The sequence below is a fragment of the Rhineura floridana genome, chromosome 16 (genome assembly GCF_030035675.1).
Source record: "Rhineura floridana isolate rRhiFlo1 chromosome 16, rRhiFlo1.hap2, whole genome shotgun sequence".
NCBI lineage: Eukaryota > Metazoa > Chordata > Lepidosauria > Squamata > Rhineuridae > Rhineura > Rhineura floridana.
Window position 1 is genome coordinate 5,871,324 of NC_084495.1, and position 23,572 is coordinate 5,894,895.

The 23,572-nt window shown below is 42.7% G+C and overlaps 1 protein-coding gene across 6 annotated transcripts in view; it reads left to right on the forward strand.

Annotated features, from left to right (window-relative positions):
- The window catches only part of ATP7A (ATPase copper transporting alpha), a 52,977-nt gene that overhangs the window by 12,306 nt on the left and 17,099 nt on the right, over positions 1–23,572 (forward strand). For 4 of the 6 annotated variants that reach the window (XM_061598916.1, XM_061598918.1, XM_061598920.1 and 1 more), the window contains 10 exons: positions 5,681–5,821; positions 8,224–8,713; positions 14,648–15,388; positions 15,900–16,124; positions 17,721–17,884; positions 19,778–19,939; positions 20,819–20,895; positions 21,759–21,984; positions 22,749–22,982; positions 23,379–23,470. In XM_061598916.1, the coding sequence (XP_061454900.1) occupies positions 5,681–5,821; positions 8,224–8,713; positions 14,648–15,388; positions 15,900–16,124; positions 17,721–17,884; positions 19,778–19,939; positions 20,819–20,895; positions 21,759–21,984; positions 22,749–22,982; positions 23,379–23,470 (2,552 nt within the window). Of the gene's footprint in view, positions 1–644; positions 752–4,685; positions 4,709–5,680; positions 5,822–8,223; positions 8,714–14,647; positions 15,389–15,899; positions 16,125–17,720; positions 17,885–19,777; positions 19,940–20,818; positions 20,896–21,758; positions 21,985–22,748; positions 22,983–23,378; positions 23,471–23,572 lie in introns of those variants that run through there. The other 2 variants (XM_061598917.1, XM_061598921.1) reach the window with 2 other exon arrangements.

The following is a 23,572-nucleotide window of genomic DNA, read 5'->3' on the forward strand; positions in this document are numbered from 1 at the left end:
TGTGTCATGAGAGCATTGAGTGAAAGTTCAGAGAAACTAGCCAGCATCAATTCATCACTTCAGAGGTGGTGAATGAAAGACTTAAACTGAGAACATGAGCTATACCATCTCTTTAATGGAAAAATAATATATGGAGAACTTTTTGAGTCAAAAGTTTTAAATTATATATTGTTTCATTGTGTTTTGTATTTTTTGTATGAATAATGAATTGTGAATAATATTTCTTAGAAAGCAAGTTCTATTTTTATTAAACTTAAACTCAGGTACCATTGATAGAAAGACTTGCTTAACATCATGATGCACATAAACGTAAATGTAAATTGTACAGACAAGGGCCAGGATACAGAGAACTGGGCAGCTAGTTTTGTGTGCTCATAGGTTCATTGTTTTATTTTAAAACAACAGCCCCTTGTGCCATTTTGCAAGGCGTTCCTTGAAACTTAGTTGAGTTTGAAAAGTAAATCAGGGCTTGAGTGGTTGCTGTTGAAAGAAATATATATATATGCTAATAGGCAACTGTATCTTGGGTGTGAACTTTAAGTTTTTTGGATCCTAGCCAATGTATGCCATGCCAAGATTTGCACTCTGCTTGGTTTATCTGAACTCAGTGGGTGTCAGTACTTAGAACTGACTGGCAGGAAGGGACGTTCAGAGTGCTAAGGTCAGAGAAGCTGAGCTATGAGCAGATTGACTAGGCAATTGTGCACTCTCTCTGGTTACCTCTCCGCTAGAAGTCCATCAACCCAAGATGGTAAGTTGCTAGTGAAGCTTCAAGGTAAACTTTACCGTTGCTGCATTTTACATCATTTCATTCTTAGAGCTAAAGGGTTTTTTGTTTTAAATTTCCAAGTTCTACATTCCTCTAGTGTCATTTTTAGCTAGTAATTCTCTTGTCAAGAAGTTCATTTTCTTAGTTGATGTGAAGACCACATTGGCTACTTAATCTTCACACCAATGTGATTTAATCTAGCATAATATTATTTGACAGGTTATAATGTTGTTATCCAGTGAACAAATATTTACTGAAAATAACAGGAGCTGTGCTGATAATTCTTGTTTCAATATCTCATAGAAGAAAGTGGGGGGAGGGAATACATCTCAACCTGACCTCCTCTTGTTTGAACTTATTTATATGAAAACAATGTTTTGTTGTTTGCACCTGCTGCTTTGCACCTGCTGCTTAATTGCCACCTAAACTTCTTATTCTGTCTCAGTTAACAATAGGGCAATAATATTTACTGAAATTGTTATGTGACAGACAGGGTTTTTTATAGCATCAGGTGTAAAATTAGCAGCAGGTGAAGGTGGAAGACTAAAAACCTTTGTTTTGTAGATCTTTTCTTGGTACAGTTTATTAAAGAGATAATGGGGAGAGAAAATAAAACCAGAAGAAAGCAGGCACAAATCATTATTCTCACCCTTAAACCTTATCTTGCCTTAGACCACTTTCAAAGCATCAGCAAGCTTAAATTCAGAATAGTTTTAGAGCAGTGCCCAAATGACTTGCACTTCTCTTTCCATTTTCTTGTATAATGGGCAGGACAGTGACTTCAATTTGTGGACTCAGTGCACATCTCCTTTGGGAAGGCGTACATAAGATGCTTGCATTTCCTTTCTTGGGCACTTTTTGGATAATTATCTGAAGTTGGTCTTTGACTTTGCATCCATTCCTGTACTGGAGATCATTAAAGCTGGGGCTGTGTGTTTTCCCTGGGTGTAGAGAGAGAGGGTTAGTCCAGAACGGACATAAAATGTTTTGTCTGTTTGTTGTTGTTGTTAAGTGCCTTCAAGTTGATTACAACTTACGGCGACCCTATGAATCAGTGACCTCCAAGAGCATCTGTCATGAACCACCCTGTTCAGATCTTGTAAGTTCAGGTCTGTGGCTTCCTTTATAGAAACCTAGAGGTTTTGTCTCTACTAACACTCTAAGGCTGCAGTCCAGTACATGTCTATGCAGAAGTAAGCTCTATTACCCCTGTGCTTTATCAACTCCACTGGCTCCCAATTTGTTTCCGGGCGGGTCCAATTCAAAGTGCTGGTTCTGACCTTTAAAGCCCTAAATGGCCTTGGACCAATGTACCTGAGGGACCGCTTATGCCCATATGTACTTGCCTGGGATTTAAGATAATCTGCCTCTGGTCTCCTCTGCGTGCCTGGAGTGAAAGATGTTAGATTGACAGGCACGCGGGAGAGAGCTTTTTCAGCTGTGGCTCCCAAGCTCTGGAATACCCTACCCTAAGAAGTTCGTTCTGCTCCCTCCCTGTTGGTTTTCCGGAGACTTCTGAAAACGATATTGTTCCGGAGAGCCTTTGGGAGGGACTGAAGGTAGAGCCTGACATTTGTTTTATGCCTTCTACGTTAAATTTTACCTTTGTAGTCCCCTTAGTACCACTCTCTCTCTCTCTCTCTCTCTCTCTCTCGTATTTTATGTGTATTAATTTATTTTATTGTTTTTGTGATTTTACTGTTTACAATTTTATTATGTACATGTTTGATTTTATTTTTGTAAGCTGCCCTGAGTGCCCTGTTATACGGTAGAAGGGTGGGATAGAAATATTTTAAATAAATAAATAAATAAGGTTCAAAGGGACCTACTCCCAGGTAAGTGTGTATTGGATTGCATCCTAACTCTTTCCAAATGACTTAAAACAATTTGGGATATAGCATTAATGTCTAAGCTGACATTTCTGTAGATCATATTTAGAAATCAAACAGGCACTTTTGTGGGGAAATGGACTTGTTTTATAATGTGCTGGAAAGAAGTATTAATATTAAAACTTTCTATTCTTGGTGTGTGTGTGTATGCATCTACACAAACACAATTTTAGATGCCTTCTTTCTCCTCACCCCCACCCCACCGCCTGATTTCTGTAGTGGTAAATGTGTTGATTGTTCTTTGAGATCTTCTTGCTCTTTAAGTTTTATTTACAGATGCACCTTTTAGTGTATTGTGGACTTCTCAGATGTCAGAAGGCTGATGTGATCTTATTGCCATGGTTAGCCAGCTGACATTCAGTCAGAGTTGCCTGATTTAGAATTAATGGAGAGCTCTGGTTTAATGCAAGTCAGGAATGAAGTGCTGAAGCCAGTGCACAAGGAGTGAGGGAGGAGCACTTAAGCCCAATGCTAAATCATGGTTTATGAGAAAGATCATCCAAACCTGGTTAGAGTGTCTTAATTTTTTATTTGGATGCTACTTACCTGGTTGCCTGAGAATCTAGCATACTCAAAGTTTCCTACTTTGTTCAAAACCGTATAATTTTAAATAACCTGCCCCATAATAAATTTCTGAGCAAATTCTGAATAGGAAGAAACAAGCATGTTGAATGGAAAAACACAACAAAAACAAATGAGAATTTCACCAGAATCTATGGAAAGGAGTCAACTATTTGAAGATCTGATTTACAATGCAATCAGATATGTATCAACTGGGATTTCTTCTGAGTAAAGTGAATATAGGATTGCTGCTGGACAGAGCAATCTTACACAACAGTTTTGGAGGGGGAGGGGGAGAGGAAGATACACCACTGCTATGCTGGCATTTCAGCTGCTGTATCTTAATGTGTTCTCAGCTTAAGTTTTCAGCACAACCAGAAAATGCAAAAACAGTGTAAAACTGGTAAAAAACATCCCCAGCTTCTCTGGAAATACCAGCAGTGTCCACCAATTGAAGACTGTTGGCAACAATGACCACATACACCCAGACACAGATGGACACACCTCCGGGAGCATCATGACACACACAAACATGCAAAACTATGACAGAGTGCTCCCCCCCCTTCCATCTGCCTCAGTGGCCCAGCCAGAAATGACCTTTTTCTTGCCAGTTCCCCAACATTCCCGTTGGCCGGGTTTCTGTGCTGTTTGGAGCATATCACTCAAAGGGAAGGAAGGAGAGCCCACACAATGCAACACCCACACAGCTCTGTTCACAGAATGCCTGCAAAGAGCACGAGGCTATTTTTGACAAGAAAGCAAAGGAAGGGGCCAGGAGAGGCAACAAAGGGAGCCACAGGCACACACACGGAGTAGCATCCTTTAGTGTCTCACTGCATACTGCACAGGATTGGGAAGTTCAAGCCCCACCAAGGGGAAGGAAGGGAGGAAAGATAGGCATGTCGGGGCAAAAGAGGGGCAGCTCCTGGGATTCAAACGCACAATGCAAATGCCACAGAACAGCTCCCTAACCGAATGGCTCAGGCACAGCATCAGACAAGGTACACGCACATAACTGGGTATTTGTTTTCCTCCAGTGACCCAGTCACAGATACCAGGAGCACAAGGGCTGCAAGTGGAACCCCAAGTGAGTGAAATGGCTCACGTATTCCATGAAGAGGTTCCTAGGTTCAAATCCAGCATATGGCCCCACACTGCAAAAGGTGTGTGGGGGGATCTCATGTCAGTTACAGCTGCACCAATCAGGAGGAGATCTCCATGGACCAGTAGCCTGGCATCTGCATGACCCAAACAGGCCTTCTGGCCCACCCCTGTCCCCTGGCAGTCTGTATGATGAATCCCCCCCCTTATGTTGCCTGATAGGTCAGCTCTCCTGGCTAGCACCCCAGCTCAATATGTTGCTCCTCCCTGCATAATCTGTTCCACTCCTCCAACTGATTATGTCATGCCCCCTGGTAGCAGCAGGTGTGGCAAAACCAAAGTCATTATTGAGCCCTATCCTGGATGGAGTGGATCCTGAAAAGGAAAGGTATGTGTGGGGTTGTCAACTAGGCACCCCAGGAGGGAGCCTGTGACTTGGAGAGTGGAGTGCCTGGCCTGTGCCAACAGATAACAACAGGCTGCATATGGGGATCATTGCTTCCCCTATATGGAACTTGAGTATAGGATTGTACTTTCAGAATGTTACTTGACTGATTTTTTAAAAAAATTGTTTACTATATATTTGTTATAATAATTTTACAAGCAATATAAGGTTTTCCAATCGATTTGGGAAGTATATTGAAATATTTGTAAATATTTTAAGACATGCCAATTTAAAGAGAAAAATGAAGGCTCTGAAAACTTAACGTATTAAATTTAGGTTGACTGAATAAGTATATGTGAAAAAAGTTAAATTTCAAATGTGATTTTAGATTTCTCTGTTGCTGTATCCATTCCAGTTTTCCAATTTGATTTGTATTGTGTCCATTAATTATGCCACTAATTAATTTTATGAAACAACACATTTTGAAAATGGAAAATTTCTATAGAAATATATAGCAGTGGAAAATGTTCCATCCTATCTCTGTTCCTGACTATTTGGGGGGGGGGAGTTCTCCTGAAGCATAATGTTGTATAAAGTCAGTGGATTTCCTGTGTAGAAATAGGTTTTTCTCCAGTGCTCTCTACCTTTCCCAGCTGCCTTCATGTCAGTACATGACTGGTGTGCCCAGTTAAAGTGTGCTGGATTCTGCATAGATGTGTAGGTCACAATAAATTTGCTAACTCTTACGGGCAAACATAATGAAAATTTTATTGGATGCATGGGAGTGAGTGTTTTGAGTATTTCTACAGCCTTCTTTTTACATGTGATGTACAGTCTGTGTTAAGTTTAATATAAGATACATAGTTTAAATGTCCAGTGGACCTCGACATTACCATAGACCATCCTTTGCCTGAGTACAAATGTCACTTTTGCATTCTTGCATTTATGCTGTTATTTTTCCGTTGCATCTTTCAGGAATGTGAAGCTGGAAACACAATGGATCCATTATCAGGGATCAGATCAATTGATGTTAGTGTGGAGGGAATGACATGCAATTCTTGTGTACAGACTGTTGAGCAGCATATTGGAAAACTAAATGGGGTTCACTATATTAAAGTAAGTAATGTTTTTATACTGTTACCAGATCAGACTGTAGTTGATACGGTATAGTAGGCCTACAGTCTACCATCTGTCTACAGTCGTCATCTTCTTTTTTAGATGACCTCTTAGGTTCTTGCACCACAAAGGGATCCTGTTGTTCTGTACTATTCTTACAGACTGGGAGAAAATGTATGTTTTCTGCTGTTTCAGAGAGCCAGCATTTTGGTTATCTTACATATAATTGCAAATAAATCAATAATTTTCACCGTAGCCAAAGGCAGAACAGAGAAGCCATGGTGGTTAAAGGGATTACGTTTGTGTAATTGGATCACAATAGTGGCTTCTTGGTTGTTCTTTGCCTAAGGAAAATAATAACATTTGGAGTTAATCTAATGGGCTTTTTAATAGCATCAGTTTGCCATTTTGGAAATTGAAATAGTCAGAGAAGAATGCAGTTTGTTGAAAACAAATCAGATTTTGAGGCATTTGCCCTATCTGATGTGAAAAGCTAGGTGATGTCAGCAAGACTGCACAAAGTACAAATAATTTTCTGCTGCTTGTAATTCATTCAATCCTTATTGTGTGTCCTGTTTAGTGAAATCCTGACTTTTCCATCCGTATTGCCAAAAGATCAGACTCTCCTGCACTGCATATTTTCAAAAGAAAATAGTTTTAACAAGCATATTTCTGTGAATGAAATATATGCTCTGTTTCTCAGAAGTAGCTTATCATGTACACCATCTGGCTACTTTTCCAGGAACAGTTTTGGTTAGTCAGGGACTAGAAGTTTGGTTTCCTCAGCACAAAATTCATGAGGCCTGTGTGGGTGGGTGGGGGGGAGAGAAAAATCCAGAGTAAATGCTACAGATCCTGCTGAAGCCACCCCACTGATAAATTAGCTAGAACAAGGGGGAAATGACGAGAAGAGGGGTGGAGATGTTTAGAGCTCACAGTCCCCAATTGACCAGGAGGTGGCCATTTGGCTGACTGATGGTGAGGTTATTTGAGAAGCATAATCAGTTAAGGGCAAGAAGTTGCAAGGCATATATTGATTTATATGAATATTGTTTGGCACTGTCTGTTATTGTTACCTGTTGAGTTGTAATAATTGGATAATTGAAAAAGGAAATATGTTTTTAAAACTGCAAGGCATATACTATTACTATTTTTTAATTAAAACAGGTAAAATCTACAAAACTGTTAAAGCAAATCTATAACAAGATCATCAATAAAATACAGATAAAATTAGTATCACTTTAAACAAACACAGATAACTAAATTATATTTCTGGATAGGCTTACTGAAATAAAAGTGTTTAACAAACATGTCAAACAATTTTGTAAGGATGCCTGCCTAATGTTGGGCAGGGACTTCGAAGGCATAGGTGCTGCCACACTAAAAGATTGGTTCCTCGTAAATGCAAAAAGAACATTATATGGCATCTGTAAAACTGTAAGTTCTGCAGAACAAAGTAGTTGAATTAGGCATGTATGAGGCAAGGTGATTCCTCGAGCAAACTGGTCCCAAGCTGTTAAGGATTTCATATACCTTGAACTTGGCCTGTAACAAGTTTGCAGCCAGTGCAGATCTCTGAGGTTTAATATACTGACAGAATCTCACTCCTGGTAAATAATTGTGCTGTGGCATTCTGTACAAACTGCAGTTTCTTAATCAGCCAGAAGGGAAGCCCCACATTGCAATAATTCAGTCTTGAGGTTACTAGTTCCTGAACTACTTTGGTCAGGCTATCATGATTCAGGACTGATTACAGCTGTGGTACCAGCCAAAACTGGTACAAGATGCTGGTAGTCACGGAGGCTGCCTGTGCTTCCAGTGACAAAGCTGGATCCAGGAACATCCCCATGCTGCATACCATTGCCTTCAGGTGTTTTCCTCATACATGGACGTTCCATACCCATTTCTAGTTTTTCCTGTAAATATTCTACCGGTTATGTGCCTCAAACTGTTTCTGAAAAGCAGAGATTCCTTAGTTTCTTTCAACTCAAATCACCAAATGTAACTGAGTGTTCTGTCTTAGCCAGTTATTTAAGTTCCTGCCCAGTTAGAGATTAGCATAATCTTTGCTGTATGTGCAATGTATGCTAAAGGGACTGTGGAAAGTGCTATGTGAGAAATGTATATTGTATTATTGTGTGTGGGATTCAGAAAGGTTCTGGCCACTTTCATTGTGATTCATCTTGTACCAGTCATCTTGTCTTACAGATAAATCCAAGTTAATTTGCAGTTTCACAGTTACAGTCTTGGATTTCCTTCTCAAATGAGTGAAGTCACATGCAAGGTGTCACTATAATAAGACAAAGCTGCCTGATACGTTAATGCCACCTTAAGAAGATTTTAATCTTGGTTTGGCTAAGTTGTCTAATGTGTGTGTGCTTATTTTCTGCTTCCCATGCAAGGTTTCACTGGAAGATAAGAAGGCAGCCATTATTTATAATACCAAAAAGCAGACTCCAGAGTCTCTACAGGAAGCTATAGATGACATGGGATTTGATGCTACTCTTGCTAACGAAAACCCACAACTTGTTTTACCAGATACCATTTTTCTTACAATACCTGCTCAGTCATCACTAACATGTGAAGATATCCGTACCACCCTCCTGCAAACCAAGGGCATCTTAGATGTGAAAAGTTCCTCTGACAAAAAATCTCTAGTTGTAACATTTGTCTCTTCTATTATAAATGGCAAGGAGATTAACCAAATAGTGCCAGGATTAAGTTCAGATAATGCAACACAGGAAAGAAATCCAGGAACATTTGAAGATTCACGTTTCTCCCAAGCAAGTGATGTTGTAATGAAGCTGAAAGTAGAGGGAATGACCTGCCATTCCTGCACTAGCACCATTGAAGGAAAGATTGGGAAGCTGCAAGGGGTCACACGAATTAAAGGTAATTAAAGATGATTAGAGAATTTGGTTTTTTCTGTCCTTAAAAAAAAAAAAAAGTGAAGGTGTCCCCGCACTTATAGTGCGAGTCGTTTCCTACTCTTAGGGTGACGTCTTGCAATGTTTACTAGGCAGACCGTATATATGGGGTGGGATTGCCAGTTCCTTCCCCGGCCTTTCTTTACCCCCCAGCACATGCCAGGTACTCATTTTACCGACCACGGATGGATGGAAGGCTGAGTGGACCTCGACCCCTTTTACCAGAGATTTGACTTCCTCCTTCCGTTGGAATCGAACTCCGGCCGTGAGCAGAGCTTCAGCTGCATTACCGCCGCTTACCACTCTGTGCCACTCCTTGTACATTCCTTAATAATTTCTCATCAGTTTTCCAGTATCGTAACCATTTACTTGGCACCCCCAATTAAATATGTGTAACTAAATGGAATATCTTCCCATTTACCATCTTCTGGGCTGTTGATCAAATTCTAGTTCATCAGCTCCTCAGAGCACAGACTTGTAGTGTACCATGTGTATTGATGATGCTATATTTGTAAATAATCATTCTCTTAGCATGTTCAATTTGAAAGTGAAGCAGAGCTACTCAAAAATAAAAAGGTGGCTTCTACATACTTGGAGAACTCCCTATGCAAAAGTAAATATGTTTGTAAAAAGAGAGAGGTTTTTTAAAGGAACGCCAAGCAGATTAACAGGAATCAGGAGGAATAAAAAGCTGGTGGCAGTTAAGGGGCAAGGGGGTAGGAAGTGTCTAGAAAATCAGAAGTTAGGCAGACACTATGAGTCTTTTTAAGGGTGAAACTAGATGGCACATTATTCATGCAAATTAGTCATTGCATAATTATTTCTTTCAAGCATACAGTTACTAATTGTGTCAATAACATCATGTCTGGTTTGGACCTGGTGGAAAGCAGTTGATACATGGAATGTTAAGGGGTCGCTTGACACCCCCCTTCCCAAAAAAGTGAGTAAAACATAGGGTGGGAAAAACATTTTTTTTAAAAGCTTCAAAAAATATTTTTTTAGAAAAAGAAAAAGGTTTTAAAACCATATTAAAAAGCAATTCCAACACAGATGCAGACTGGGATAAGATCTCTACTGAAAAGACTTGTTGAAAGAGGAAGGTTTATAGTAAAGTTTATAGTTTATGGTAAGTATCTGGTAGGAATGGGGATGATGCATACAGCGAGGTTAAAAATATCTCCCCCCTGAACAACATGGGGATGTTTCAGAAGGAAGGAAAGGAAAAAAGAGACTCTCATTTCTTTCTCATTCGCCAGGACTCTGTTTCTTCTCTCCCCCCCACCTTCCAAAAGAGCTACAACATACTTGGGTTTGGGACTGACAGCTATAGCACAGTAGGGGCAGATGTGGAAGAGAAAAAGGTGTTATTTCTTCCTTCCTCACTCCTTTAACTCACCCCCTTCCCTGAACAGCACTACAAACCTCTGATTCCAGGCTTTCCAGAACCCTGAACAGGAGCACCCCATATAGAGGGTGGAGGACACTGCACCACTCTGTTGCAAGCCCCGCTTACAGTAGTCTCTTCTAAAAACAAAAGTACCTGCATTTCTGAAAAGTAGTCTCCAGCATTCTGTCACATTCGACCACATGCCCAAGAAACAGAATCTGAGCTGAAGCTAGGCACATGCTAGTAGACGTGACTCTTTATTTATTTATTTATTTGTTTCATTTATAGACCGCCCATAGCGAGTGGCTCTCTGGGCGGTGTACAAAAAGGTTAAAATACAAAATATCAACAATAAAATCAGACAACAAACAATAAACACAAGCAGCAACTAAAGAAAAAAATAAAAAATTTAAATTATAACATAAACGCTTAAAATGCCTGGGAGCATAGCCAGGTCTTAACCTGGCGCCGAAAAGATAGAAGCGTAGGCGCCAGGCGTACTTCTTCGGGGGGCTGTTCCACAGTTCGGGGGCCACTACAGAAAAGGCCCTAGATCGAGTAACTGTCCTCCGGGCTTCTCGATGGGTTGGTACCCGGAGGAGGGCCTTAGATGCTGAGCGAAGTGACCGGGTAGGTTCATAGCGGGAGAGGCGTTCCACAAGATATTGCGGTCCCACGCCGTGTAAGGCTTTATAGGTCAAAACCAGCACCTTGAATCTGGCTCGGAAACAAATAGGTAGCCAGTGCAAACGGGCCAGAACAGGTGTTATATGTGCTGACCGGCTGGTCCTAGTCAGCAGTCTGGCTGCTGCGTTTTGCACTAGCTGAAGCTTCCGAACTGTCTTCAAGGGCAGCCCTACGTAGAGCGCATTACAGTAATCCAGCCTAGAAGTTACCAGAGCATGAACAACTGAGGCGAGGTCATCCCTGTCCAGATAGGGGCGTAGCTGGGCTACCAACCGAAGGTGGTAGAACGCATTCCTTGCCACCGAGGCCACTTGCGCCTCAAGAGACAAGGAAGGATCGAAAAGAACTCCCAGACTACGAACCTGTTCCTTCAAGGGGAGTATGACCCCATCTAGAACAGGGTGAACATCCACCATCTGGGCAGGGGAGGCACTCACCAACAGTGTCTCAGTCTTGTCTGGATTGAGTCTCAGTTTATTAGCTCTCATCCAGTCCATTATCGCGGTCAGGCAATGATTCCGCACATCCACAGACTCACCTGTAGAAGATGAAAAGGAGAAATAGAGCTGCGTGTCATCAGCGTACTGGTGGCAACGCACTCCAAAACTCCTGATGACGGCACCCAGAGGCTGCATGTAGATGTTAAAAAGCGGGGGACAAAATCAACCCCTGAGGGACTCCACAATGGAGAGTCCAAGGTGTCGACCAATGTTCCCCAAGTACTACCTTCTGGCGACGATCCGCCAAGTAGGAGCGGAACCACTGCCAAGCAGTGCCTCCAACTCCCAACTCCGCGAGTCTCCCCAGAAGGATACCATGGTCGATGGTATCAAACGCCGCTGAGAGATCAAGGAGAATCAACAGAGTCACACTCCCTCTGTCCCTCTCCCGACAGAGGTCATCGTACAGGGCGACCAAGGCTGTTTCAGTGCCAAAACCAGGCCTAAAACCGGATTGAAACGGATCCAGATAATCGGTCTCATCCAAGAGCAGCTGGAGCTGATTGGCAACCACCTGCTCCAGAACATTGCCCAAAAAGGGGATATTTGCCACCGGTCTATAATTGTTCAAGTTATCTGGGTCTAAGGAAGGTTTCTTCAAAAGAGGTCTCACTACTGCCTCCTTGAGGCTACTAGGGACTACTCCCTCACTCAAGGAGGCATTTATCACTTCCTTGGCCCAGCCGGTGGTACCAGTCCTGCTAGCCTTGACCAGCCAAGATGGACAAGGATCTAGAGCAGACGTGGTCGCCCGCACCATTCCAAGCACCTTGTCCACTTCCTCAAGCTGCACCAACTGAAACTCATCCAACAATGAAAGACAAGACCGTGTTCTGGACACTTCAATGGATTCATCTGTCGTAACATCAGAGTCTAGGTCCCTACGGATGCATGCGATTTTATTTTGGAAGTGCCCTGCAATGTCGTTACAGCGAGCTTCAGATGTTTCAATGGTATCTTGAGGACCAGAATGTAAGAGTCCTCGTACAACCGTAAAAAGCTCTGCTGGGCGGCAGAGAGATGTCTTGATAGAGGCAGCGAAGTAGGACTTCTTCGCCGCCCTTACCGCTTTTATGTACGACTTAGTAGAGGCACTTACCAAAGCATAATTGCATCCGTCTGGAGTTCGTCTCCATCTGCACTCCAGCCTCCTTCTCTCTTGCTTCATCACTCTCAGCTCCGGGGTATACCACGGAGCTGTATGAGCTCTGCATCGAAGAGGGCGCGCGGGAGCGATCGTGTCAATAGCCCGGGCCATCTCTGTATTCCACAGTTCGACCAAGGCCTCGACAGGAGCGCCAGTACTATCAGCTGGAAAAACTCCCAGAACCCTCTGAAAACCCATAGGATCCATAAGCCTCCGGGAGCGGACCAACTTAATAGGTCCCCCACCCTTGCAGAGGGAAAGAGTCGTCGTAAGTCTAAAACTCAGCAGGCGGTGATCTGTCCATGACAATGGAGTAGATGAAAAATACCCCACCTCCAGATCACCATCTCCATGACCAGTGGCAAAGATCAAATCAAGAGTGTGACCCGACACATGCGTTGGGCCAGTAACAAATTGAGACAGCCCCATGGTTGTCATGGAGGCCATGAAGTCCTGAGCCGCTCCAGATAAGACAGTCTCGGCATGAACGTTGATATCCCCCAACACCACAAGTTTGGGGGACCTCAACAACACCTCCGAGACTATCTCTGTCAGCTCAGCTAGGGAAGCTGTTGGGCAGCAAGGTGGGCGGTACACCAACAAGATTCCCAGTCTGTCTCCTTGGCCCAGTACAAGGTGGAGGCACTCTAGACCAGTCGTCATCTGGACAGGATGCCTGGTGAGAGAGAAAATACTCCTATAGACCACAGCGACCCCGCCTCCCCGGCCCTCAGATCTGCCATAGTGCTGCACCGTATACCCAGGTGGGCAAAGCTGAGAGAGGGCAACTCCTCCCTGCTCACCCACCCAGGTCTCGGTTATACACGCCAGGTCGGCACCCTCATCCACAATTAAATCATGGACAAGGGAGGTTTTATTATATACCGACCTGGCATTCAAAAGCAGCACCTGGAGATCTAAGGGCTGGCTGATAGAACAACCAGCAGTTCTGTGGTCTTGAGGAGAACCGGAACAAGGCACAGACACAACTTGTCTGGGGCGAGTTCCCCTTACCTGGCATGTTCTCCTCCTAACGCCATACCTCCCATTACCCGTCACTATGCTAATTGGGCCCCCCGGAAGCCCCCCCATTAAATACAAAGCATGCTCTCCCAGGCACATTTTAAAAACATTTAAATACAAACAAACACATTCACACAACAACGCATACAAATACACATAAATATACACAAACACGTCCACACAATCTCATTCATACACACAACAGACAAAACAAACAGACAATTAAAATGCACCCAAACAGCAACAATAGCAGCCGACGTTAAAATTCTCCTCCGCATCAAGCTTCATCCATAAGTAATGTCATCAAATAAAGTTGTAAAATATCTGCCTGCGACTCTTGATGTTGGCAGTTAACTTTGGCCACCAAGGGCAGGACGCAATCAGGCCTACAGTTGCATGGTACTGACTTGCATTGCAGTTGTATCCTGCTGTTAATGCCAAAAGAAGAAAAAGATATATTAGTAGATAGAAGCTCATCCCAGTGCGGCAGAACCCCTGCCCACATTGTATAACACAGTTGTATCACACAGGGCTGTAGAGTCGGTCTGCCAAACCTTTGACTCCGACTCCTCTATTTTTCTACTGTCCGACTCCTTCATAAATGGCAAATGTATATTAACTAGTAATAACAGATTTACTGTAGTAAAATGGCAGCACAAGGCATTTCATCACCACCATGTGAATCATCAGGCTAGATTGATAGAACATAAAATATATTTATTTGATTAAAACTTCTGAACAAGAAAACTTTCCTAAATTCCTATGAAAGTTTTTATTTTGAAGTCGGAGTCTGTACATTTCTACCAACCCCAACTCCACCCAAAATTGCTTCCGACTCCACAACTCTGACTCCCCAGCCCTGGCATCACATGGCGGTAGGGTCAGGGCTTCCTGTTTGTGCTCCTCCCACTTTGAAAGCTAAGATCCACCCCTGCTGTCATGTGACTCATTGGTGTTGCACGTTGCCACGTCAGTGCTACAACTGTGATGTTACCATCTGACCTGCAAGTGGAACAAGACCTTTCAAAGGTGGGCAGTAATTGGGACTGCTAACATGGAGGGGAAAACCACTTACAGAGTACCTTTATATAAATAAGGATTTTAAGTGGAATGTCGTAGGAGAAACATACTAACACTTCGCTGTTTATCTCCTAGTCTCCCTGGACAATCAGGAAGCTGTGGTGGTGTATCAGCCTCATCTCATCACATCAGAGGAAATAAAAGACCAAATAGAAGCTGCCGGTTTCATAGCATCAATAAAGAAGCAGCCTAAACCCCTCAAACTTGGTGCTATTGATATAGAACGACTGAAGAACACCCCCCCCAAATGCTCAGACAATGTTCCACAAGAAACTCCAGAGGACACACTCAGTTTAAAGACTGTAATATTCCGGGTTGATGGCATGCACTGTAATTCATGTGTCTTCAATATTCAGAGTAGCATATCAGCACTCCCCTCAGTCACTAGCATCACAGTTTCTTTAGAGGAAAAATCTGCCACTGTAAAGTACAACCCCAGCCTAATCAGCCTCAATGCACTGAGGAGAGCCATAGAAGCAGTATCCCCAGAGACTTTTAAGGTCAGCCTTTTTGATGCACATGACAATGCTGGTCCTCTGAACGCACCCAGATCTCCAGTGAAATCTTCTTCAGGAGCTGGCAGTACCAACATGCATCATCCCTTGATTCATGTCACTGTGATAAATATAGAAGGAATGACCTGCAATTCTTGTGTGCTGTCGATTGAGGGAGTAATTTCCCAAAAGCCAGGTGTGAATTCAATTCATGTGTCACTTCTGAACCATAATGGGACTATAGAATATGACCCCATGCAGACCTCTCCAGATGACTTAAGAAATGCCATTGAGGATATGGGTTTTGATGCATCCTTCACAGGTAATATCTCCGTAAATTGTTTTGCACTGACTCTATAGAGTAAATGCAATTGCTTCTTTTAGAGGTAGCAGTCTGTGGAAGGGATTGTGCAGAGCCACAGGGTAAATTATGGTCACCTTAATACTGATTCTGAGATTGAGTAACTATAAGACACCTGCCCCAGTTTAGTGGGGGAGCAGATTATGGGTATCATTAAAGGCAGCAGAATGGGAGATGGGCAGGTCTGTCCCATAGTGCATAGTCCATTGACAAGTAAACTTGTGGCAAGGAGGGCTCGTTAGAGTCAGGAGAGGTCTTGTGGCCTCTGATATTCCTGAAGCATGAGATTTGCTGTTTTCTCTACTTCTTGAATTCAAAAGTGTCTTCTGGGCTCAGCCAGAAATAAGATGACATTTTGTGAATGGCTGGAGCTTGTATTTTTATGTGAAATTGGTGTGTTTAGTGTCCTCTTGGACTATAGTAGTTGCTGCAGCTGTTAGGACACATTGTGATAATCCTTTTCTGTTCTCAGGACCCCGAAGCACAGAACCTTTAGTGCTAATAACTCAGCCCTCACAGGAAAGGCTGGCAGAATCTCAGGACAGAAAACTCTCCAAAGTGGAAGCTCGTGCCACCTTATCCCCTGCCCACAATAAGCAGGATACCAAGGCACCTTTAAAGTGCTACATTCAAGTCACTGGCATGACATGTGCTTCCTGTGTGGCAAACATTGAAAGGAATCTGAAGAGAGAAAATGGTGAGAGATACATTAGTTAAATTGAATTAACTTCCCTAATAGCATTTTAATGATGGCTTATTGATAGCTATCTGACTTTTTAAAAACAAGCTCAGGTAACTTAATGTATGTAGGCCCTTTTGATATTCTGACTGCAAGATTTAAAATCCGATGCATCTTAAGGATGAAGGGGTATGTTGTGGGCAACAGAGATATGCATACTTCAGCAGGAGAAGAGCAAATAATATTTACGGAGCGTTATCATCTGACACAAAATCTTCTAGTCTTGCCTGTGTCTCTTGCGGCAGAAAATAGAAAGTGGAATCCATAGTGGGTCACTGGCAGCTATCAGTTCTAGTTCCCTTCCCTTCTAGTGGCCAAGAAATAAAGCGGTGCATTATAGTGGGTGCCTTGCAGTAAAGATTTGAAGAAGGATCTGAGGGTAGTACTGCAGCAGAAACTCACTGAGTGTGTGGCTTTTACCACAACTGCAGGTTTGAAGGCCATTCCTATTCAGGTGAACAGCAAACTGCATAGCTACACTAGATGTGGGCACACACATTTGTGTGGGGTTATGTTCTCTCGCAGCTTAAACTTCAGTATTGTGCTGTGGGTTCTCTGCATACAGAATGATTAACGTCAAAGCACAAGCAGTATATTACACGTTCATGCACCTAGGGAAATTTCAGATTCAACTTTTTTTAAAAAAAGTTATTAATTTGGTGAATAATTAACCCCTGTAACCGATACTTAACGTGGACTACATTTGGATAGGTTGAACCAGGGGTCCCTAACCCTTTTTGGGCCCAGAGGCACATTTAGAAATCCGCCATGGGCACTACAAAATACCCATTTCACACACCCCAGAAACTTGATGAGCTCACAACTCCTCTTCTCACTCCCCCCAAAACCAGGCTAAACACTTACACACACCCCAAAACAAATAAAATACAGATTTTAAAAAGCAGACAATCCTCCCCCCCCCAAATAAAACACAGGCACTTCCCACCAAACAGCAAGAAAGAGGCCAAGATCTTCATTTAAAAAAAAATTGGGAAGGGCAGGAGGCCCTGGTGGGCACCAAAGGGATGCCTGAGGCTACTGTGATGCCATGTTGGAGACCCCAGCGATAAACAATATTTGTGTCTTTTGTAATGGGAGAAAAAATTTTATTTGTTGTTTTAAAACTTTACTTTAAATTGAATATAAATGAAGTAGCATGTGGAGAGGTAGTTATTTATTCATCCCAACATTTATATCCAGCCTTCCTGTGCAAATAATCAAGGTGGCTATTAGAGCGGCTACTTTTAATCAAGTTAGGGATAAGCCACTCCTCTGAGTAAGTTGGCTCCTGTGGCTGGTGCAAGTGATTCCGAAGATATTCCAACACTGCTGTCCTTGCCCAATTATATAGAGGTATGTGACATGATTCAGGGAGATCAGCCTTCCCCAACCTGATGCCCTCCGCATGTTTCAGTGTACAACTCCCATGAGCCCCAGCCAGAAATATCTGGAGGGCACCAGTTTGGGGAAGGCTGAGCTACATCCACCCACTGGATATTATTACACTCACAACTTCTTCCCAAAGTGTTTCAATGTATGGCTCCGTGTTTCTAGGAATACATTCTGTACTTGTTGCCCTGATGGCTGGGAAGGCAGAAGTGAGGTATAACCCTTCAATCATCCAGCCGCCAGCTGTAGCAGAATTGATTAGAGAATTGGGATTTGGTGCGACAGTTCTGGAAAATTACGACGAAGGAGATGGCGTCCTGGAGCTTATTGTAAGCAGATTATTTAAATCATCAGTGCTACTTGCACACAGCTGTTTTAACTCGTGTGTTTTTTATACAGATAGATAATTAAATAATGCAGAGGGTGTATAACTCTGATTCCAAAAACAATTAATTTAGCTCCCCTTCCATTGCCATTGGGAGAGAGGGAGAGAAATTACTACTCAGCAAGCCCCATGTGGAACTAAGTTATGAAAAAGTGTCTGCATATGACACTACATGTTGAAAAATGTGGCTTTTTCTTATTTATTTAATAAATTTATATCTGTGTCTTCGTCCCAGAAAGAGGTCATAGCACTTATTTCATACAAGTCTGCCTGCTGCCTGTGGTTGATGGGAATTGTAGTCCCAAACAGCTAGAGGGCGCTAGGTTGGCAATGGCTGGTTTAGATGATACAATATAGAAATTGCAAAATGGCTGGCAAGTGGGTGTGCCAGTCTTCCAAGTCCAATTTCATTCACAGGTCCCATTGAAAACTTTTATCCTGTGCATGTTTACTGGACAATCTCACAGATGCCTATTCTGAAGTATGCATAAGATTGTATCAACAATCCATTCCACTTTCCTGTAAAATAGTGTAATTATTTAATTTTGGCTTTTAATAGAGTATCATTTTAAAAGTGTGTTTGTGTGCATGCTAAAAAGCTCAGATTAATTTTTGTAGGCACTTCTATGTGACTGGATTCTCCCTTTTGACAGGTGTGCCAAATCCATTTGGAGCTTTTTTTCTTATTCCTAAAAAGAACTTTCTTTTCATTCACTTACTTGCTTTCTGCTTGATGCCTCCTGCTTCTTTTTCTTACTAGAGAGGAATCTTGGATGTGCACCCTCCAGAGCTGACTGAGACAGCATGACACAGGAAGTGCAGCAGCTGACAGACAGGATGGGGTAGCTGCAGAGATGCAGCACGTAGGGCCAAGGGCACAAAAACACCAGCCACGTGCACAGACACCTGAGATAGCTGAGATTCATTTTCTCTTCTAACAGAGATTGTAAGAGTTACTGACTTATAGTGGCAATAGCAAGTAGATAAAATGTGGGCAGCCATGTGAGCTGATTCTTCCCAGTCTCTGTTCATGGGCAATGGGAGGCATAGAGTAAGCAGTTGGTTAGTGATTGCTAAGCATTTAATTCTGTAGATAGGGCAAATGCGCTTTTCCCCCTGCACATCTTTAGTTTACATGTTCTGTAGTAGTTCTGCAAGATTTTGCATAGGCAGAGTTAATCACAGGATTAAACGTTTATTTTAAATGTGCAAAAGCAATTAACGTGCATGTTCTTTACTGCAAGGGCTGACTAAGATTGGGACTGTGGCATGTGAGGTTTAAACCCCGCACCCCCACAATCTCAACTAAAATTGGAGGTGGGGGAAACACTTGAGAAGGGACACTCCCATTGACACCTGATTCTTGGCACAGAGGATTTTTTTTGTCAGGACTACAGCCGGGGGGGGGGAGTAAACTCTTCCTCCATGCCAGCTTGTGTTAGTGCAAATAATGTTGAACCTAGTTAGGCTTTTCTTTCCCCTCTCTTCTATTATATTTGCAGTAATAATGGGGGAGGAGTTTAGCTTGGCCCTCAGCATTTTTTTGTTTTGATATGTCTGATTCATAGTACAATTGATCAACAGTGCTCTCTGCCAGCCAACTAGGTTTAAATTCTTAATACATGTCTGTTTATTAAAAAAAATCTGCCTTTCTGCTGCAATACTTGGGAGTACTATACATATTAAAACAGCATAATAAAGTTAGTACAAGGTTTGGTTTATTGTCTGGGAACACTGCCATTTTCCTATTGGATTTCTCTTGTCATTATTTATAATGCATGCAAAATTATCCCTTGAGGGACAATATTCTGCACATAATAAAATTTTATTTTAACAGGTGAGAGGAATGACATGTGCCTCGTGTGTTCACAAAATAGAATCCACACTTATGAAAACAAAAGGGGTTCTGTACAGTTCTGTGGCTCTTGCAACAAATAAAGCACACATCAAGTATGATCCTGAGATAGTTGGCCCTCGAAATATTATACGGATTATAGAGGTAAGTGTTCTTGCGAATGTAATGTTTTGCTGACTCATTTACATGTATAAAAACTACTATAGCAGAATGGAAGGTAGCCTTGGTAGTGGGACACAGTCACAGCTGGAGGTTGTTGGTCCCACTGCAGAGAATAAAGATGCCAGTATTGACCATTATGATCTTAGGGGGTCTCTCTTTTTCAATTGCTTATTCATGCTTCCTTCCTTTTTTCCCCCTCGTCTGTATGCTTAGATTGACCAAAACCTTCTGGCAGGTCTTCATTGTTAATTTTAGGTTGCATATTGTACAGCACCTTGTTTTTAAGGTGATTATAATTATTATCAATGATAATACTATTATATGAACAGGTAATATGCAGATATCCAAGGTATCTTTAAACAGTTTTACGATTCTGAGTCGAATGCTTACATCTTTTGCCACTATACTGTGTTAAAATTTCTGCAGGAAAGCCCCTTGCAAACCAGCATTGTGCACAATCGCTCCCTCGGCTCAACAGCTGATGAGTCAAGGGAGTGATTGTGCAGTGTGATGTTTTGCAACATGCTTTCCTAGAGGAAAAGTGCCTTGCAAAACACCACCCCACGCGTTTGCTGCCTTAGTTTATCAGCTGTTAAGCTGAGGGAGCAATCCTGCGCGATGCAGCTTTGCAAGAGGCTTTCCTGCAGGGAAGCGCCTTGCAAAACATCGCCTTGCATGACCTCACTCTCGGTCGGGAGGGGTAAAGCGGATGTAATGTCTCCATGTCCCCCTCCTGGACTTGCGTTTAATTGGGGTCGGCCTGATCTCCCCTCCCCCAAATTGGAGCTACAGGGCGGATTGGGAGGGGGCATCTGTGCACAGCCCTAACTTGTACACTAAAATAAATTTCTCTCTTTTTAGAATTTAGGGTTTACTGCTGATTTAGTGAAGAAAGATAGATCTGCTAGTCACTTAGATCACAAGCAGGAAATAAGGCAGTAAGTATTTTTTTATTCATGATCAGATCCCATTCAAGAAGGATCCAGAATGCAGTTTTATTTTAAGCCTTTCCTTTCTGAGAGCTGCATTCCCTCAGAAATAATGTCAGTGGGCCGCATATACACATTGGTCCATTCTTCGTGCATGTTCTCTCGCTCGCTGTCTTTCGCTCATGCTTTAACAAGGGCGGAGAGCCTCCAGACTGTTGGCTGAGCTTGGCCTGCCAGGCTTCCCCATTTGGCCCATGAGGCCCTTTGGGGCAAGCCACACCCACCCGGCCTACACCTGCTGCCAGATGTGACAAGGGCTTGGCCAAAAGGGGCTTTGTAGGTGCTGGTGGTTGGGTCTCTTGAAGCTTTGTGCAAAGCAGAATTGTCCTCCTGCACATCAGCTAACATGTGAGAAGGTCAGTCCTGCTTGGTCCAGGTGCGCAAGAGACCTCCCTTCAGGGAACTCTCTTGCACACCTGCTGTCATTTGTGGTGCCAGATGATTGACAGGTAAATGGCCCCACCCACCTGTCAAATTTGGCGTGCCAGGCAGTTTCTGATAAGGGTCTAGCCCATGGAACCCGAAAGGTTCCCCACCCCGATTTATAACTTGCATTGAGAAAAGAATTGCCTTTTGGTGTGTGTTTTTCCACAGAGAACTGCAGGCGTGGGGGGCAATCTGGATCCAATCTGTATTGGGCTCTTGGGCTAGGGGCTTTAAACTTAGGATCCTGCTGTACCTGCTATTTACATTCCATTGGAGTGAATGACACAGTCTACTAACTGCTTCCTTCCATGCTCAAGGTGCCAGATGCAAGCATTTTGCCCCATAAGATAAATACTGACTATGTTTGGGTTCTCTTATTACTTTAGATGGAAACGGTCCTTCCTTGTAAGCCTAATATTCTGCATTCCTGTAATGGGGCTAATGATTTACATGATGATTGTGGACAGCCAGATGTCAGCCATGTATAAGGGTGTGAACATGACCGAAGAAGAAATGGAAGCATATCATTCATCAATGTTTTTGGAGCGTCAGATCTTTCCTGGATTGTCTGTTATGAATTTCATCTCCTTCTTATTGTGTGTCCCTGTACAGGCAAGTAGAAGTATGTTAAATGCTAGTGTGGTAGCATTTGAACTTCATCCTCTGAAGCATGAAGTGGCAAGGGGACAGCTTCCGTTCAACCCTTAGCCTGATTTCATGAGAGTGACATGAGGGGAAGGGAGTGGCGGAGAGGGAGGAAAGGGGATGCCTGTACATCTTAAATCCAGCCCCCAACGTATTACTCCTGGGGGAAAGAAATATTTTCCATCCCTGGACTAAGGACTAGGTGGTGCTGAACTTAATCCTGGAACCACTAAGAGGGTGTGGGGGTGGGTGGGTGGGGGGCTTCGAATAAAGTATCCAAGATAAAAGTAACTGATAGCCTGACGTTAGTAGAAAGTACACCATAAGTTCCCTTATGCAGTACTAATACTGTATTCCTACCCCTCCAAACAGAAATCGGAAGCAGTAATGCTTGTTCCATTTTATGGCTCGTGTTATGATGGAACAAGATGTGGGAACAGCTTCCAGACTTTGGCCTTTATTTATTTATTCAATTTCTCTCCCACCTTTCCTCCAAAGGAGCCCACAGGGATTGTAAGTCTCCTTTTTACAGCTGAGTTTCTGTAGGATTTTTCTCTGTACTCGGCCGTCTCTTGGTTGGGACTAGCTCAGCACCCTGCCACGGAGCATTGACTGAGTCCAGGAGGAGAAAGCCCATTTGCAGATGTGCACTTGTTCTCCAGTCCTTAAAAGTAGTTCTCAGTAGTGTGTTGATGTGCAAAATGTAACTTTGGCGTTTGCTCTCCTTACAGATATTTGGAGGCTGGCATTTCTACATTCAAGCATACAAAGCGCTGAAGCACAAGACTGCCAATATGGATGTGCTGATTGTGTTGGCGACCACCATTGCTTTTGTTTACTCCGTCGTTGTTCTTCTGGTTGCAATGGCTGAGAGGGCAAAGGTCAACCCTGTGACTTTCTTTGACACACCACCGATGCTCTTTGTATTCATTGCGTTGGGGCGATGGCTAGAGCATGTAGCAAAGGTAAACATGAAAACACCTGCAGAGAACGGGGATTTATTAAAACACCTGCAGACTAGTTGCCTCTAGTTTTGTGAGATTCTCTTAAACATTTAGTGCTCAGTTTTTAGTCAGTTACCTGATGCTTATAGGAATCCCAAGAGAGAATATAATCATACCATTCTGAATGTTAAACACACATCCACTGCCCTCAAAACAAGGACCTTAGAATGCACACTGCCCCAGCACTTTAGAGCATATGTCTGTCTTCAACCCAAGATGAATAACAGAAGAGCGTTTTGTTTAGAATTTACTTAGAATTTATTTGGTATCTGTTAGAAGCATGGGTTGTGTTGTATGAGACTTTGTTGCCTGCAGTGACCTTTCAAATGTGAAATATGTGGCTCCATGTTTTTATAGGGTAAAACATCAGAAGCCCTTGCAAGACTAATTTCACTACAAGCAACAGAAGCAACTATTGTTACTTTAGGTCCAGACAACATCCTCTTGAGGTATTAGGCTTTACTGTTGTTGCTTTTAATTAAAAAAATGAATGGCAGCATGAATACATTTCATCGTTTTGTTCTCATTGATTTCCATTGTGCTCTTTATTA